General features: G+C 43.8%; 1 protein-coding gene across 1 annotated transcript in view; it reads right to left on the bottom strand.

Annotated features, from left to right (window-relative positions):
- ZFAT (zinc finger and AT-hook domain containing) overlaps positions 1–18,621 on the bottom strand; it is a 168,644-nt gene that overhangs the window by 101,790 nt on the left and 48,233 nt on the right. The window contains exons 5-6 of the mRNA XM_070748331.1: positions 11,731–11,884; positions 5,105–6,564 (exon numbers count right to left, since the gene is read on the bottom strand). Coding sequence (XP_070604432.1) covers positions 5,105–6,564; positions 11,731–11,884 — 1,614 coding nt within the window. The remainder of the gene's footprint in view (positions 1–5,104; positions 6,565–11,730; positions 11,885–18,621) is intronic.

Here is an 18,621-nt window from a genome sequence, read left to right on the forward strand (position 1 = left end):
CTACAAAAAGATATTGACAAAATTGAACGGGTCCAAAGACGGGCTACAAGAATGGTGGAAGGTCTTAAGCATAAAACATATCAGGAAAGACTTCGTGAACTCAATCTGTATAGTCTGGAGGACAGAAGGAAAAGGGGGGACATGATCGAAACATTTAAATATGTTAAAGGGTTAAATAAGGTCCAGGAGGGAAGTGTTTTGAATAGGAAAGTGAATACAAGAACAAGGGGACAAAATCTGAAGTTAGCTGGGGGAAAGATCAAAAGCAGCATGAGAAAATATTATTTTACTGAAAGAGTAGTAGATCCTTGGAACAAACTTCCAGCAGACGTGGTTGGTAAATCCACAGTAACTGAATTTAAACATGCCTGGGATAAACATATATCCATCCTAAGATAAGATACAGAAAATAGTATAAGGGCAGACTAGATGGACCATGAGGTCTTTTTCTGCCATCAGACTTCTATGTTTCTATGTTTCTATAACAGGGTTTTTCAGAGAAAAGGGATAAGGATTTTGGGATCCCCCAAAATAGGGATATATTCTACCAGAAGTATTGCTAAGCAGATTTGGTTTGGATAGAAGCTGTAGTGAGTTAACATGTTGTGAGAACACAACAGCTAGGGGTGCCCCTATTAGAAGTAGCCCCCCCCCCCAAAAAAAAAGTCCTATTACATTTTCTCCACTAAATGAATTTAAAAGCCTTGATGAAAATGGATTTAATTATGTCCAGAAAGACAGGAACCTCAGCTGGACATAGTTAACTGGCATTCCTCTGGCAATTGTGTCCCTAATAGGAAAGGTATTCTGCTAAATTGAACTGTTCTTAATGCACAGGGTTGTTATCAAATGCAATTTTCAGGAAGCACTTGCATCAGGGAGCCTTATTAGTGTATCTGGAGATCAGCAGATGACCACCTAGGGAGGCATGCTTTAGGAGGAAGCATTTTTGCTATGAGAGCTGCAGGAAGCATGGAGTTCAGTTGACTCTGATTTAAATTAAGAGGGGAATTGAGAAAGTATTGTGCAGGACTCCCGGTGAGAAGTTAAAGGATGGGGGCAAAATCTGGTTTCAACAGAAGGGAATAATTATAGCAATAGTAATAGCCTTTAGACTAATATACCACTTCACTAATATACCACTTTATAGAGCGCTGGTGAGACCACATTTGGAATACTGTGTCCAGTTCTGGAGACCTCACCTACAAAAAGATATTGACAAAATTGAACGGGTCCAAAGACGGGCTACAAGAATGGTGGAAGGTCTTAAGCATAAAACGTATCAGGAAAGACTTAATGAACTCAATCTGTATAGTCTGGAGGACAGAAGGAAAAGGGGGGACATGATCGAAACATTTAAATATGTTAAAGGGTTAAATAAGGTTCAGGAGGGAAGTATTTTTAATAGGAAAGTGAACACAAGAACAAGGGGACACAATCTGAAGTTAGTTGGGGGAAAGATCAAAGGCAACATGAGAAAATATTATTTTACTGAAAGAGTAGTAGATCCTTGGAACAAACTTCCAGCAGATGTGGTTGGTAAATCCACAGTAACTGAATTTAAACATGCCTGGGATAAACATATTGTATATCCATTGTAAGATAAAATACAGGAAATAGTATAAGGGCAGACTAGATGGACCATGAGGTCTTTTTCTGCCGTCAGACTTTAAAGCCCTCTGTAAGCGGATTTATTTATTTGTTTGTTTGTTTGTTTGTTGTTAGAGTTGAAAGGGACCATGAAGGTCATCGAGTTCAACCCCCTGCCCAAACAGGAACCCTATAGTACACCAGTCAAGTGGCAGTTCAATCTTCTCTTAAAAATGTCCAGAGTGTTGGAGTTCACAACGTCCGCTGGTAGGTTGTTCCATTGGTTGATCGCTTTGACCGTCAGGAAGTTCCTCCTTATCTCCATGTTGAATCTCTCCTTGGTCAGCTTCCAGCCGTTGTTCCTCGTCCGGCCCTCTGGTGCCCTGAAGAATAAAGTGATCCCCTCCTCTCTGTGACATCCCCTCGTATACTTGTAGACTGCTATCATGTCCGCTCTGGCCCTCCTTTTCTCTAGGCTATCCATGCCCAGTTCCCTCAGTCTCTCTTCGTAAGTCTTGGTTTCCAATCCCTTAATCATCTTGGTTGCTCTTTTCTGCACCTTCTCCAGAGTTTCAATGTCTCTTTTGAAGTGTGGTGACCAGAACTGAATACAGTACTCCAGGTGTGGTCGGACCAGGGCGTAGTAGAGTGGTATTAAGACTTCCCTGGTCTTGGAGTGTATTCCCCTCTTGATGCAGCTTAGGATTGTGTTGGCTTTTTTAGCTGCTGCTGCACATTGTTGGCTCATGTTTAGTTGATTGTCCACCAAGACTCCGAGGTCTCTTTCGCAGTCGCTACTGCTAAGAGGGGTTTCTCCCAGGTTGTATGTGTGTCCAGGGTTTTTTCTGCCTAGGTTTACAGAGAGTAAGCATATTGCCCCCAACAATCTGGGTCCTTATTTTACCGATCTTGGTAGGAGGGAAGGCTGAGTCAACCTTGAGCCTACTGAGATTCGATCTGCCAAACTGCTGGCAGCCAGTGATCAGCAGAAGTAGCTTACAGTACTGCACTCTAACCACTGCACCACCGAGGCTCTTTATAAGCTCATGGTTGAATTGTGTGGTCCTTGGTGCTCTCTCAGCTTGGTTCTTTTTCCCCCCTGCAGACCTCAAGTAAATGACCAACTCAGAAAGCACCAAAGATCCCAGAAAACATGGGTTTATATTGAAGAAACTGAGATGATAGGAAATATGAAAGTACAGGTCTCAACCTTGAAAGACGGCACCTCAAGAAGGATATAATGGAACTGGGAAAGGTGCAAAAAAGGGCAACAAGAATGATCAAGGAAATGGAGCCCCTCCCTTATGAAACCAGGTTGCAACGCCTTGGTCTCTTCAGCCTTGAAAGATGGCATTTAACGGGTGACTTGATCGAAGTGTATAAAATTATGCATGGGATAGAAAAGGGGGATAGAGAAAAATTATCTTCTGTATCATACAATATCATACGAGGGGGAACTCCCTAAAGCTCATAGGTAAGAAAGTGAGGACAAATAAAGGGAAATATTTCTTCACCCAGAGGGTCATTGGTTTATGGAATTCCCTTCCAGAAGAGGTCATGACAGCTGTCGGCCTGGATAGCTTCAAGGCAGGATTAGACAGATTCATAGATGCCAAGTGTATCAGTGGTTATTGAAACAGATGTCCAAGTGCCGCCTCTATGGAGGTTGACGCAGGCAGGATTCCCTTGGGTACCATTTGTTGGGGGGGTCAAGGGAAAGGGAGGATTTGCCTTCTATTTCTGCTCAAGATCCCCACGTAAAGTTGGTGGGCCACTGAGTGACATAGAATGCGGGACTCGATGGGCTTTGGCCCGATTCAGCATGGCTCTTCTTAGGTTCTTGTGTTCTTACTTCAACTCCCAGAATTCCTTAAGATAGCACTGGGCCCAACAGATGTGTCTGAGCTGCTACTTTTTATTTATTATTATTTATTAGATTTGTATGCTGCCCCTCTCCGAAGACTGGGAGGGGGCTACGAGTAAGTACTGCCTCTATTCCTCTATTCCAAGATTATCAAGGACCCCTTACTTCATTCAACCATGCTTTTCCCTAAGTCTACAGAGAGGGGCGGCATACAAATCCAATAAATTATTATTATTATTATTATTATTATTATTATTATTATTATTATTATTATTATTTTGTCTAACCAGGTCATCTGCTGCTTTACCTATCTCATGTGCCCTGCTCATGTTTTTTGACCCTTGTTCCAGATTCCACATCGTCACTTTTTAATTAAGACAGGACTAGGATAATTTAGAAGTGTATATCTTTTTCTTTTTTCTGTATTAATAATATATTGTTCTTTCCTTTATCTTTGTATAAGTATACAATACTTTAAAATATAAAGAAATTTAATTAATAAGTTTAATATCAAAAATATAGAGTTAAATTCAATAAGAATGTAATTTGCACGTGTGGCATTTCTGCATTGATCTGATAATAATTAGTGTTTTTTATATTTCTGTATTAGTTAGACTTCTACGACAAGCGGAGCAATGGCAGCTCCTTAAATGTTTAATGTTGTATGTCTTTGTATGTCCTTTTGAAAAACAATAAAAATATTTAAAAAAAAAAAAAAAAAGACAGGACTAGGAACATCCCCAAGGGTTTTAAATCCCGGGTCCCTCTCTGAGCTTCCTCTCCCAGGGCAGATAATTTCATTAAAGGTGTCAAATCCTAAACTCTGCTTCTTTTCAAGAGAGCTGCCAAATAATTAATTCCAGGAGGATAGCAACCCTCCTTCCTTGGGTGGCCTTAAGAAACCCACCCTCAATCCTATTGTTCTGGTGATTGCTATGGAAACAAACATCCTACATAGAAACATAGAAGACTGACGGCAGAAAAAGACCTCATGATCCATCTAGTCTGCCCTTATACTGTTTTCTGTATTTTATCTTAGGATGGATATATGTTTATCCCAGGCAAGTTTAAATTCAGTTACTGTGGATTTATCTACCACGTCTTCTGGAAGTTTGTTCCAAGGATCTACTACTCTTTCAGTAAAATAATATTTTCTCATATTGCTTTTGATCTTTCCCCCAACTAACTTCAGATTGTGTCCCCTTGTTCTTGTGTTCACTTTCCTATTAAAAACACTTCCCTCCTGAACCTTATTTAACCCTTTAACAAATTTAAATGTTTTGATCATGTCCCCCCTTTTCCTTCTGTCCTCCAGACTATACAGATGGAGTTCATGAAGTCTTTCCTGATACGTTTTATGCTTAAGACCTTCCACTATTCTTGTAGCCCGTCTTTGGACCCGTTCAATTTTGTCAATATCTTTTTGTAGGTGAGGTCTCCAGAACTGAACACAGTACTCCAAATGGGGTCTCACCAGCATTCTATATAGCGGGATCATAATCTCCCTCTTCCTGCTTGTTATACCTCTAGCTATGCAGCCAAGCATCCTACTTGCTTTCCCTACCGCCTGACTGCACTGTTCACCCATTTTGAGACTGTCAGAAATCACTACCCCTACATGGAAAAAAAAGCCATCAACATCCCACTCACCGCAATATTCACATTCCAAGTCTCCGTAGACTTTCCTGATCTTCTCACACAAGGCTGTGTTCATTTGTTGCTTTTGCAGACTGTCCAAAATCTGCATGAAGGCCGCAGCTCCGGTTTGGTCCTCTGAAGGCAGGGGACAAGGTTCTGAATTCTCTTGAGATTCTACGTTAGATTCTAGAAGGGGGAGGGAATTAGAGGACTCCGTCTTTTCAAGAGTTGAGTCGTTGGCTACCTCATGATTCAGACAAGCGGTCTGATTCTCTCCCTGGGTATCGGAGATGCTCCCTGGACCTAGGCATTTCTGGTTTAAACTGGAGTTTTCACCTCCCAAAAGCTGCTCAACGTCACACTGGACGTTCACCGAAGTGTCAAGTGGCAGCTGGTCTTTGGCTAAACAGGTGTTTTCTCCATCTGAATTTGGTGAAGTGCTTTTCGGTAAAAAGCTATCTGAGGCATTGACCAAGTCACCATGTGGACATAGCAATTCAGTTAGCGGCTCACAAATTGAATCTGGTGGTGCGTTTGCGGCCGGTGGGTTTTCAAAATCCAAAAGGAGAACAGGAGATGTTTGTAAATTCTCCGCCGGGTTGTTATTTTCACGGCTTCCCTCGACGTCGTTTCCTTCTCCCACGCCAACCGACTTTGCTACACAGAGTTCCTTGGAGTTTAGAAGGGACAGTTCGGCAGCGGTTTGGGACAATTCCTCGCCGAGGGCTTCCTGCTGGATGTCTCCTCCAGGTTCCAGCAGGCAAAAGCTCTGGTTGATGGAGTTATTAAAAACGGATGTCTCGGGCAGTTCCCCGTGGGCATCTTTGACATGCGCGCGGAGCCTGACGGAGCTGACAAACTTCTTCGAGCACTCGCTGCAAATGTAGACAAAGGGGTGTTTGCGGACGTGGAGCTCCAGAGCTTGGTACTTGGTGGCTCCGTGGCCGCAGAGCTCGCAAGCGAAGGGCCTCTGGTCCCCGTGGACCAGCATATGCCTGTCGCGGTCCAGTTCGTTTTTGAACTTGCGTTCGCAGATCTGACAGTCGTACAAGAGCTGCCTCTTGCCTTCGCGAGTCAATAAGCGGAGCTGGTCGAAGACGTTCTTCACTTTTTTGTCCTGCAGGTCGTGGGCTTCGTTGATGTGCTTGATCAGGTTCTTGACGTCCGAGTATTTCTTCTTGCAGAAGCGGCAGTGCTGCTTGATCTTCTTGTGGACTCGCTCCACGTGGACCTTCAGATGGCCTTTGCTCAGGCAGGTGAAGGGGCAGTAATCGCAGGAGAACTTCTCCCCCGTGTGCTTCCGCAGGTGGACGTTCAGGTTGGCCTTGATGGCGCTGGCGTAGCTGCAGATGGAGCACTTGTAAGGCTTCTCGTTGGTGTGAATCCTCAGGTGGGCCTGCAGGGAGTGCTTGAACTTGAACACCTTGTTGCAATACTCGCAGGTGAAAATCTTCAACTGGGTGGCCCCCAACCTAAGGAGAAAAAGAATCATCAATCACAAAAGCAGGCGTGCAAATAAGAGCTATTCAGATAAACTAGCTTGTCTATCTAGGTTATCTATTGTTCTGTCGAGCTCTCTGGTAGAATCCTCCCGAAAATTCACAGATACAAATTTCAGACACACACACGTTTGAAAATTCAAAACAATGTTCTTTATACCGAAAATTCAAATAAACTAAGCCCTCTTTTTGTATAACAAAGAGCACTGGTCTCCAAACAAACTGGTAATTTGTACAAGTCCCTTATCAGTTCTGTGATACTTAGCTTGCAGCTGTGAGGCAATTCACAGTCCTTCTTCTTTCACAAAATGAAACACACTTTGCCCTGGTTTAGTTTCCAAGTGGGGAAAAATCAGCACACAAAGGTCAAAGTCAGCAAGACAGGCACGAAACACAACGATCAGATAATCCTCTACAATGGCCAAACCCATAGGCTGCTATTTATAGCAGCCTCACTAATGACCACAGCCCCACCCAACCACAGGTGGCCTCATTTTCTTTGATAATAATCTCTCAGTTGTTGTTGCCTATGCATCGCTCTCCGCATGCGTGGCTGTATCATTAACTCTTGTTCTGAATCCAAGGAGGAGCTAGATAATTGATCTACTTCTAAGCTGTCTGCCACACTCTCCTCCTCCCTGTCACTCATGTCTTCTTGGTCAGAGGAGCCTTCATCATCAGATTCCACCGGGGGCAAAACAGGCCTGCGGCATGTGGATGTCTCCCCCACATCCACAGTCCTTGGGGCAGGAGCTGGGCCAGAGCTAACCACAACATCTATAGTCTTGAATGTCGGAATTGTCAATAACATACGTATTTCAGGATGTCCATTTTGAAATTACATGATATTTCCCTGACATTTCCCTGTAACTTGCAATCTAGTTAAGGCATGGTCGTAAATGATGTCATACCAAACAGCTAAGCCATGGAGAAATATTGGTAGGTGATGAAGCAAGTTGTTGCCACAGTTATGCTCATTTTTGCTTAACTCTGCCAAGCAGCGCGATTCGGGAGGTTTTTACATGATTTTTCTCTGACTTTTAAACATTTTAATACAGTTTGGTTTTTTCCTCTGATTTATTCCATTGTTTTTCACACACACGAGCACGAAATCGATTTAAACTAAATGTCAACCGCTCTGAACCTGACTGCAAAAAATACGACTTCAGCAACAGAGTAATCAACGCCTGGAATGCACTACCTGATTCTGTGGTTTCTACTCCTAACCCCAAAACCTTTAACCTTAGACTATCTACAATTGATCTCTCCTCCTTTCTAAGAGGTCTGTAAGGGGCGTGCATAAGCGCACCCCACTGTGCCTACCCTCCCTGTCCTATTGTCTTCTTTTTATCAGTACTTATCTAATGTTTTATATGTACAAATTATCACCCTATAATTGTTTGACAAATAAATAAATAAACAAACAAACAAATAAACAAACAAATATTTCCCAAACTGCCAATTTTCCTAATAATTCCCCGATTTCCCTGTTGTCCAGGTTTGCTGGACACCCTAATATTTATACATTTTTGTTCAGTCAATCAAAAATCAATATCCTGTTTTGCACCTATTTTTATCCTGTTCATCCTGTACTGATTTTTTTGGGGTGGTGGTGGTGGTGGTAAAGCTAAAAACCCTTATTTTAAAACCAATCATACATACGAACGTGCCATACATAAATTGTGGAAGCCTAGGGGAAAAGAATATCTTAATTCCCCCATGCCTGACGACAGAGGTGGGTTTTAAGAAGCTTGCGAAAGGCAAGAAGGGTGGGGGCTATTCTAATCTCTGGGGGGAGTTGATTCCAGAGGGCCGGGGCCGCCACAGAGAAGGCTCTTCCCCTGGATCCCGCCAAACGACATTGTTTAGTTGACGGGACCCAGAGAAGGCCAACTCTGTGGGACCTAATTGGTCGCTGGGATTCGTGCGGCAGAAGGCGGTCCCGGAGATAACCTGGCCCGGTGCCATGAAGGGCTTTATAGGTCATAACCAACACTTTGAATTGTGACCGGAAACTGATCGGCAACCAATGCAGACTGCGGAGTGTTGGTGTAACATGGGAATACCTGGGGAAGCCCATGATTGCTCTCGCAGCTGCAAGAAATTATATTAAATAGAATGCTAATAATCCTTTAGAGTTATGGACATGAAATTTCAGAGAGCCTTTTACAGTAAAGTTTCTCAAACATAATCCATCACCAATGAAGCACCGAAGGCTACATTTTCTTCAATAAATCTCCTTACTGGCTAAAACCAGAAAGAGGTATTCAGGCAATATGGAGTAGATTCAAGGACAGAATATACACATGGATATTCTAATTAAATCCTCAGCTGGACGTCCGATCGAGAGCTTATTGGATCAAACCGTTCTAAACTCGACTGCAGGAAATACTTTAGTAACAGAGTACTTAATGCATGGAACTCACTACCTGACTCTGTACCAGCATCACCTAACCTGAAAACCTTAACCTATCCACTGTTGACCTCTCCCAATTCCTAAGAGGTCAGTAAGTGCACCAGAGCGCCTTTCATCTCCTGTCCTAATGTTTCTCTTTTGCTAGTATCATGTACAGTGGTACCTCTACCTAGGAACACCTCTACCTATCAACTTTTCTAGATAAGAACCGGGTGTTCAAGATTTTTTTGCCTCTTCTCAAGAGCCATTTTCTACTTACAGACCCGAGCTTCCAAAACTGTTTCTGGAAAAGGCAGGGAGAAGCCTCTGTGGGGCCTCTCTAGGAATCTCCTGGGAGGAAACAGGGCTGGAAAAGGCAGGGAGAAGCCTCTGTGGGGCCTCTCTAGGAATCTCCTGGGAGGAAACAGGGCTGGAAAAGGCAGGGAGAAGCCTCCATGGGGCCTCTCTAGGATTCTCCTGGGAGGAAACAGGGTCGGAAAAGGCAGGGAGAAGCCTTCGTGGGGCCTCTCTAGGAATCTCCTGGAAGGAAACAGGGCCGGAAAAGGCGGGGAGAAGCTCTGTGGGGCCTCTCTAGGAATCTCCTGGGAGGAAACAGGGCCAGAAAAGGCAGGGAGCAGCCTCCATGGGGCCTCTCTGGGAATCTCCTGGGAGGAAACAGGGCCAGAAAAGGTGGAGAGAAGCCTCTGTGGGGCCTTTCTAGGAATCTCCTGGGAGGAAACAGGTCCAGAAAAGGTGGGGAACAACCTCCGTGGGGCCTCTCTGGGAATCTCCTGGGAGGAAACAGGGCCTCCAGCATCCCTGTGGTTTCACCAAACAGGAAACTTCCTTGAAACTCTGGAGTGCGAAAAACAACACAAGGGGCAAACCGGAAGTCTCTTTTTCTGAACTTCTGGTTTGGCTGTTTTTTCACCATCGCAAACGTCAATGAGACCTGCGCACATGCGTGGGGATGGAGTTTATTGTGCACATGCACAGGGGCAGCGTGGGGGATTATGCATACATGCGGGGGAGGAAAAGGGTATGGGCACATGTACGTTTGCTAGCACACCCTTTTGGCACACAAACCAAAAAAGGTTCACCATCACTGTAACATAACAACCAGTTCACTCAGCACCAAAAATGTGAGCACGCGTGCCTGTGCACAAGTGTACGGCAGCAGTGGGTTCTAAACCTGCCACTACCAATTCGCCCGTGAGCACGACACTTCTGCGCATGCACAGAAGCATTGCGGGTGGGCGGAGCCTCCCACTGCCACCGCTATCGGTTGTAAGAACCGGGCTGAACCGGAAGCAATCCACCGTTGGTGCGTGGCTTCAAAAACAGGGCGATATAGGAGGAACTATTCGGAACTATTTGTTCGCCCGAACCGATACGAACCGGCAGCAGCCCATCTCTGGGAAGGATTATCTTAGCCCTCTTCCTCTTTAAAAGACATTCCAACTACTACTGCCCTTACTTCCTTGCATTTCAGACTACATTCTACCCCCTCATCATAAGGCTCCCCTCAATCATGCTAATGGCTTCATAGAATAGAATAGAATAGAATGGAATGGAATAGAGTAGAGTAGAATAGAGTAGAGTAGAGTAGAATAGAGTGATTGGGCACACAAGGAATTTGTCTTTGGTGCAGATGCTCTCAGTGTCCGTAAAAGAAAAGATGCATTTGTATAGAATCATGGGGTACAACACTTAATGATTGTTATAGGGGTCAAATACGCAATTAGGAAACAATCAATATTAATAGTAGTCTTTACGATACAATCAACAAGTTACAGTCATACAGTCCTAAGTGGGATGAGATGAGTAATAGGAATCATGAGAAGTGGCGCAGCAAGTAGAGTGATGTACTGCAGGCCACTGAAGCTGACTGTAGATCTGTAGGTCAGTAGTTCAAATCTCATCACCGGCTCAAGGTTGACTCAGCCTTCCATCCTTCCAAGGTGGGTAAAATGAGGACCCAGATTGTGGGGGCAATATGCTGGCTCTGTTAAAAAGTGCTATTGCTAACATGTTGCAAGCTGCCCTGAGTCTAAGGAGAAGGGCGGCATAAAAATGGAATGAATGAATGAATGAATGAATGAATGAATGAATGAATGAATGAATGAATGAATGAATGAATCAATCAATCAATCAATCAATCAATAAACTACTAGTAATAGTAGGGCAGATTTAGTAAATAGTTTGAGAGTCCTGAGTGAATTATGGTATTTGTTTAGCAGAGTGATGGTGTTTTGGGGGAAAACTGTTCTTGTGCCTAGTTGTCTTGGAGTGCGGTGCTCTACAGCAATGTTTTGAGGGTAGGAGTGGAAACAGTTTATGTGCAGGATGCGAGGGTCAGTAAATATTTCACAGCCCTCTTTTTGACTTAAAACTGGGTCACCTGACAAGCACACCATTTTATATACGCTGTTAATTAAATAGTGAAAAAAAACCCCAGCAAAGTAATGTTGTAAATACCAGCCTTCTCATGTGGTACTGGTAATTGGTACCCGGCTTCGACCAAAAAAGCTGTAGCTTTCCCTGAATGGTTACAAACATCCTCAGCATGAGTTAAAAGTCCTGGAATTTTTTAAATAGTACCTGTAATATATTTAGCATCGACACAGGCCTCCCAAGCATCTTTCCAAAAATGCCGCGATCGCTCCTTCTCAGCAATTTAAGTTAGAGAATGTTTCTGCCCAGAGGACTGCCCAGAAGGCTTAGATTTTGTAAATGGAGATTACCTGCTCGATTTCATTGGCTGCTCGTAAGGGGCTTGCTGAATGGCATATTCCTGATAACCTTTGCGCTGGGAGGGGTCTGCGGCGGAGGTTTCGGAGTTGACGGACTGCTCGTTTTTGGGAGACGCTGCTTCCACAGGGACGATCTTTGTGGCACCTGCAGCAAAAAACCCAAATGCAATTCATCTGAAAGCCTCTAAAATAGTCTACAGGATAAACCACAATACAGTAATCCCTCGCTATTTCACGGTTCATCTTTCGCGGATTCGCCCCGAGTCTACAGAGAGGGGCGGCATACAAATCTAATAAATGAATGAATGAATGAATAAATAAATAAATAAATAAATATTTCATGGGTTTTTAAAGAACGTTTTTTGGTCATTTGAAGCCAGTTACCAAAGTCATCCCTTTTTGTAACTGGACATCAACTTGAACAATAGGTTGAGTGATATTTTTCTGCCTCACACTTCCCAGAGGCCGATTAGAGCCTACAAAGTTGGCCTTCTCCAAAGAAGGGTCCCGTTGGCCAAACAGTGCTGATTGGCAGGACTGTGGGACAGGGCCTTCTCTTTTTCCATCCCTGTCTCCTTCCCCCTTGTGTGTGTGTGTGAACTCTTGAACCATTTCCAATAACAGGTGAGCTATTGGAAATGGTTCGAGTTCACACACACACACACACACACACACACACACACACAAATGGCTGGGGGTTTTTTTCTCTGTTATTATTTGGGTGCTTTTTACCATATGCTTTAAATCAAGAGTCATTTCTCTCTCTTTCTCTCTCCCCCTCTTGCTCTCTCTCTCTTTTTCTCACTTTCTCGTTTTCTTTCTATCTCTCTTGCTTTCTTCCCCTTCTCTCTCTTGCTATATCTCTCCCCCCTTTCTCTCTCTCTCTCTCTTTCTCACTTACTTTCTCTCTCCCTCTCTGTCAGCGAGGAGGCTGCGAGAGCGCTTTCTCCGAGCGCTTCGGGAACGCCTGCCCTGCCTCTACTGCAGCCCCCTTGCTGAAAGTCCGGGACAAAAGCGCTCCCACGAAGGGGCTGCGAGAGGGGCGGGGCAGGCATTCCTGAAGCGCGTGGAGAAAACCCTCTCGCAGCCCCCTGGCTGGGAGCGCTTTCGTTCCGAGGAGAAGCCGCAGCCGCCACCGCCGCGGGAGAAGTCGCGCCCCAAGGCAGGAGGCGGGGGAGGAGGAGAGGGGGCGGATCAGGCGGGGGCAGGGCCAAGAGGCCAGGGGCGCGAGAGGGTCGTAGGCACCGTGGGGAGGCAGGGGCGGCCGCGGCTCCCTTTCCTCCTACTGTCGGCACCTCCCCGGCCCCGCATCCCCCCCTGCGGGCTGGCAGGGGGATGGGGAGCGCGCGTTATTGGAAAGGGGTGTGCGGGGGGGTATTTTGGGGCGCGCGCAGCTTACGGGGAATGCTAGTGCGGAGGTCAAAAACTATTTTTTTTCTTGTTTTCCTCCTGTAAATCTAGGTACATCTTATAGTCTAGTGCGTCATATAGTCCAAAACTATGGTACTTTATTGCTTAATGCCTGGCAGTTTGCACCTGGGCAAGATTAGACAAGGTTCATCATTATTCAAGGGGACGTTCAGACCTTATCCTCTTTCACCTATGTAATGATTCCAGACTAGGTCCCAGTTTCACTCCCCCACCAATTCAGCCAACATCTCCATATATAAACTAAGGCTCAAAGTGATCAACTCTTCAACTTTTTAATCTGAAAACTTAGACTGATCCCTAACTCTCCCCTACTAATAGCCCTACTCTGAACTTAGAAGCAAATCTAACCTAGATAGAAGGAAAAGACAATCTTGAGGGCATCTGGTAGTTACAAAATGGCAAGCCAAGGAACGATTAAACATTGCTTCTTCTCATCCATTCATTCACCAATTACACAGGTCTACCAAAAAATATTTGTTGTAATCATTGCAATTGACCTTGTACTTTTCTGAATCATTTTTTTTTTAATTTCAAAAATGTATATAGTTTTTCTGTAGTAGGTACAATTTCCACGGAGCAGCATACTTTTTATAAGGTATAGGAAATATACTGGTGACATTAAGAAAACAGTAATCTACATATCAGAAATAATATACAGTGATCCCTCGAGTTTCGCGATCTCGATCTTCGCGAAACGCTATATCGCGATTTTAAAAAAAATATTAATTAAAAAAAACACCACTTCCGCGTTTGGCTTCGGGAGTCAGCTGGGAAGCGGCGCGGCTGTTTTAAAAGGTCGCAGCTGGCCTGGGGGGCTTCCCAGCACCCCCCGAACCCCCAACCCGGGTTCGGGGGGGTGCTGGGAAGCCCCCCAGGCCGGCTGCGACCTTTTAAAACAGCCGCGCCGCTTCCCAGCTGAGTCCTGAAGCCAAACGCGGAAGTTCGCCTTTGGCGTTTGGCTTCAGGACTCAGCTGGGAAGCGGCGCGGCTGTTTTAAAAGGTCGCAGCCGGCCTGGGGGGCTTCCCAGCACCCCCCCGAACCCCCAACCTGGGTCTTCCCGGCCGCCCACGCAAAGGGGAAACCCCGGCTCCTCGCTGATGCCTGCCGCTCGCCCGCCCGCCAGCAAGAGGGGGAAGACCCAGGGAAGGTTCCTTCGGCCGCCCAGCAGCTGATCTGCTCGGCAGCGCAGCAGCAGCGAGGAGCCGAATCGGGGTTTCCCCTTTGCGTGGGCGGCGGGGAACGCAAACTCCACCATCTACACATGCGCGGCCATAGAAAAAAAGGGCGCACATGCGCAGATGGTGTTTTTACTTCCGCAACCCTACATCGCGAAAAATCGATTATCGCGAGGGGTCTTGGAACGGAACCCTCGCGATAATAGAGGGATCACTGTAATCATAAAAATGCTTCTATATCAGACACTTTATGTGATAGAGGAAAACTAAGCATATTTTTGGAATCAGCACATGGAACTCCATAAAAACATATATATTAATTTTGTTAATTTTTTGTGTTGACCAGTGTTATTATTATTATTATTTTTTGCTAGTTTCCCATCTTGTTATTATCACCTGAATTCTGAAATACCCCTTTGCTGAGTTTTAACTCAGCTCCAACAATTTAGCTTAGTTAATGAGCAACATTTTGCTTATTTTTTTGTGTGTTTAAAGAATAACACCGCTTTTGTGCGGCAGTAGATTAACCATCTTGAAATGTGAACAATATGGCTTCATATTTTAATTTCAACATGAGAGCTTATCTACAAAGGCCACAGGGGGGAAAAAAACAGAGCAAAGAGAAATGAGTAGCAAACAATTAAGGAGACAACATGAGAAAAACAGACAACCTAGGGGAAAAAAAGATAAAGCTAAAAGCTGACATTTAGAACCGAATAGAAAGCTGTTTGATAAACAATAATGAGTGCTTTTTCCCCTGTGTAGCTCATCTCTTTTTTTCCCCTTTATTGCCCATCAACTAGTTTTATTCATACCTATTTAGAGAAATAACATACATTAAGTGTTCAGTGTTTAAAAACGGAGCAGGGGGAAAATATGGAGAATGGTCCTTTCTTTTGTTAACACTTTTCCCTTTAAAGATATGAAAAGCACAGATTTTTTAAAACAATCTATCACATAGAAACATAGAAACATAGAAGTCTGACGGCAGAAAAAGACCTCATGGTCCATCTAGTCTGCCCTTATACTATTTTCTGTATTTGATCTTAGGATGGATCTATGTTTATCCCAGGCATGTTTAAATTCAGTTACTGTGGATTTATCCACCACGTCTGCTGGAAGTTTGTTCCAAGGATCTACTACTCTTTCAGTAAAATAATATTTTCTCATGTTGCTTTTGATCTTTCCCCCAACTAACTTCAGATTGTGTCCCCTTGTTCTTGTGTTCACTTTCCTATTAAAAACACTTCCCTCCTGGACCTTATTTAACCCTTTAATATATTTAAATGTTTCGATCATGTCCCCCCTTTTCCTCACAACTTACAACAGCATGTTTAAGGACCATTTGAAATTACAACAGCAACAGAAAAAGTGACTTATGACCAGGGATGGGCTGCTGCCCCCACGGAGGGGTGGTGGTGACCTAGTGGGGTAGTACATTTATACACTATTTATTGAATACTTAATAGTTTTTTAATTGTCCTTCCTTTTTTAGAACCTTAGTATGATCCATAATTACTTTTAAAATAGGAAATAATTAAATACAGTGGTACCTCAAGATACGAGCTGCTCTACATGCGAGCATTTCGAGATACGAGCTAGGAAGGAAGAGACATTTCTGTTCAAGTTGCGAGCTCAAATTCGGGATACGAGCGTCCACTAGGTGGCGCAAGAATCCTTGTTTTGGGTTATCTCTGAGGGGAAAACAAAGTCTAAAGCAATTTGTTCTCTTACTCTCCCCTTTCATAAGTTTCCTTGCTTCCTTCCTCTGTTCCTGTCCCTTCCTTCTTTCTTGCTTTCTTGCTTTCTTTCTTGCTCTTTTTCTTTCTCTCTTTTACCTTCCCTTCCTCTATTTCTTCTTTTCTTTCTCCTTCCCACCTTCTTCCCTCCCTCCCTTCACTCATTCCTCTCTTACTCTCCCCTTTCATAAGTTTCCTTGCTTCCTTCCTCTGTTCCTGTCCCTTCCCCCTTTCTTTCTTTCTTTCTTTCTTTCTTTTTCTTGCTCTTTTTCTTTCTCTCTTTTACCTTCCCTTCCTCTATTTCTTCTTTTCTTTCTCCTTCCCACCTTCTTCCCTCCCTCCCTCCCTTCACTCATTCCTCTCTTACTCTCCCCTTTCATAAGTTTCCTTGCTTCCTTCCTCTGTTCCTGTCCCTTCCTTCTTTCTTTCTTTCTTTCTTTCTTTTTCTTGCTCTTTTTCTTGCTCTCTTTTACCTTCCCTTCCTCTATTTCTTCTTTTCTTTCTCCTTCCCACCTTCTTCCCTCCCTCCCTCCCTTCACTCATTCCTCTCTTACTCTCCCCTTTCATAAGTTTCCTTGCTTCCTTCCTCTGTTCCTGTCCCTTCCCTCTTTCCTTCCTTCCTTCCCACCCTCTGTCCATTCATTCACCCATTCCTCTCTTGATCGCTTAAAGCCGGTCCCTGGTGCAAAAAGGGTTGGGGACCTCTGTCCTACAGGATTGGGTGGCAGAGAAGTTGAACATATGTAAATTTAAAAGTTTAAGAAAGTTTACAAGTTAAGTGAAAGAAACTTCATTATTCATTTATATGTACATGTACATTTCTTCATTAAAAACATGTCTTTTTGCATAATTTAGACTAACTTTGTGAGTTTTTTGAGGGCTGGAACCAATTAAAATTATTTACATTAATTCCTATGGGGAAAAGTCGTTCGAGATAAGAGCTGCTCGACTTAAGAGCGCAGGTCCGGAACGAATTAAACTCTTATAACGCTTTAATCATTTTAATGATTATCTACAACTGAACTTTTACAGCAATGAAAGAAAGTTGAGCTACTTGCCCAATCTGTTATCATACTGAACCTTGTGGGTTCATTACAAAACCTTATACTGTTACTGTGCTCCTCAACGAATAATGCTGTCTATCATTTGTCCTTTTTGTGGCTATTCAAATAATGTGAGTTAATCAACTGAAAAAAGAATCCAAGGACCTATTTGAAAATTTATCTTGGCTGGTAAGCCACTCTCACCCAGTCACATGACTTTTAAGCCACGCCTGATCACGTGATTGTCAAGCCACTCCCACCTGGTCACATAGTTAGCAAGCCACTCCTACCTGGTCACATGACCATCAAGCCACACCCACGCAATAAGCCACACCCACAGTATAGCAGTAAAATGTTTTGCAGCCCTTCACTGCTTATGACTGGGTTTCCCCCCCCCAACACTTATGATCACTGCAGCTTCCTCATGGTCTCATGATCAAAATTCAGATATGTGGCAACGGACATACATTTATGATGATTACAATGTCCCAAGATCTTCTGTCGAGGAAAAATCAACGAGGAAGCCCAATTCACTTTACCACCTTGCTTACTAATAACTGAAGTTATTCACTTAACAACTGTGGAAAGAAAGGTTGTACAATGGGGCAGAACCAGGGTGGTTCCACTTGGCTCGGACCAGTTTGCCCTTACCGGTAGCAACCCGCTGGTGATGTCACAATGAAGTTGTTAGGTGGATCTGGCTTTTCCGTTAACTTTGCTTAGCAGAAGGTAAGATATTCCTACAGGCGTCTGTAATATGGCAAATGATTTAGCTTTACTAGATAAGTGATCAAAGCAATGGCAACTGCAGTTAATGTTTCCAAATATAAAATGATGCACTTGGGGAAAAGGAATCCTCAATCTGAGTATTGTATTGGCAGTTCTGTGTTAGCAAAAACTTCAGAACAGAATGATTTTGGGGTAGTGATTTCTGACAGTCTCAAAATGAGTGAACAGTGCAGTCAGGTGGTAGGAAAAGCAAGTAGGATGCTTGGCTGCATAGTTAGAGGATCTTGCCTCCAGAAGTTGTGAATGCCCCAACACCAGTGTTCCCTCTAATTTTTTTTTTTTTGGGGGGGGGGGGCGGAAAAGTATAGTGTCTGAGTGGCAGTCCCTTCGGGACTGGGCGGCACATAAATAATAAATAAGCAAACAAACAAATAAAAATCCCACCCTGTTTTGCCTCAGAGAATTTCAAAATAAAATACTGTACTGTGTGTCTATAACAGTGAGCTCATAATAGGGCAACTCTATCAATATCAAAATGCCACTTAAATAGTTGAGCTAGTTTCAAACTAGATTTTGATTTTCTTTCTCTCTTCCTTACTCCCATTCTTTTTCTTTCTCTTTTCCTTCCTCTCTTTTTTCTATCTGTTTCTCTCTCTTCCTCTCTTCCTCTCTCTCTCCTTCCCTCTCACTCTTTCCCTCTCGGCTTCTGGGCAGGTTTGGAAAACTCTGAGTTGATGATGATTTTTAAGTGAGCGATTGCTCAC

The sequence above is a fragment of the Erythrolamprus reginae genome, chromosome 3 (genome assembly GCF_031021105.1).
Source record: "Erythrolamprus reginae isolate rEryReg1 chromosome 3, rEryReg1.hap1, whole genome shotgun sequence".
NCBI classification, from domain to species: domain Eukaryota; kingdom Metazoa; phylum Chordata; class Lepidosauria; order Squamata; family Dipsadidae; genus Erythrolamprus; species Erythrolamprus reginae.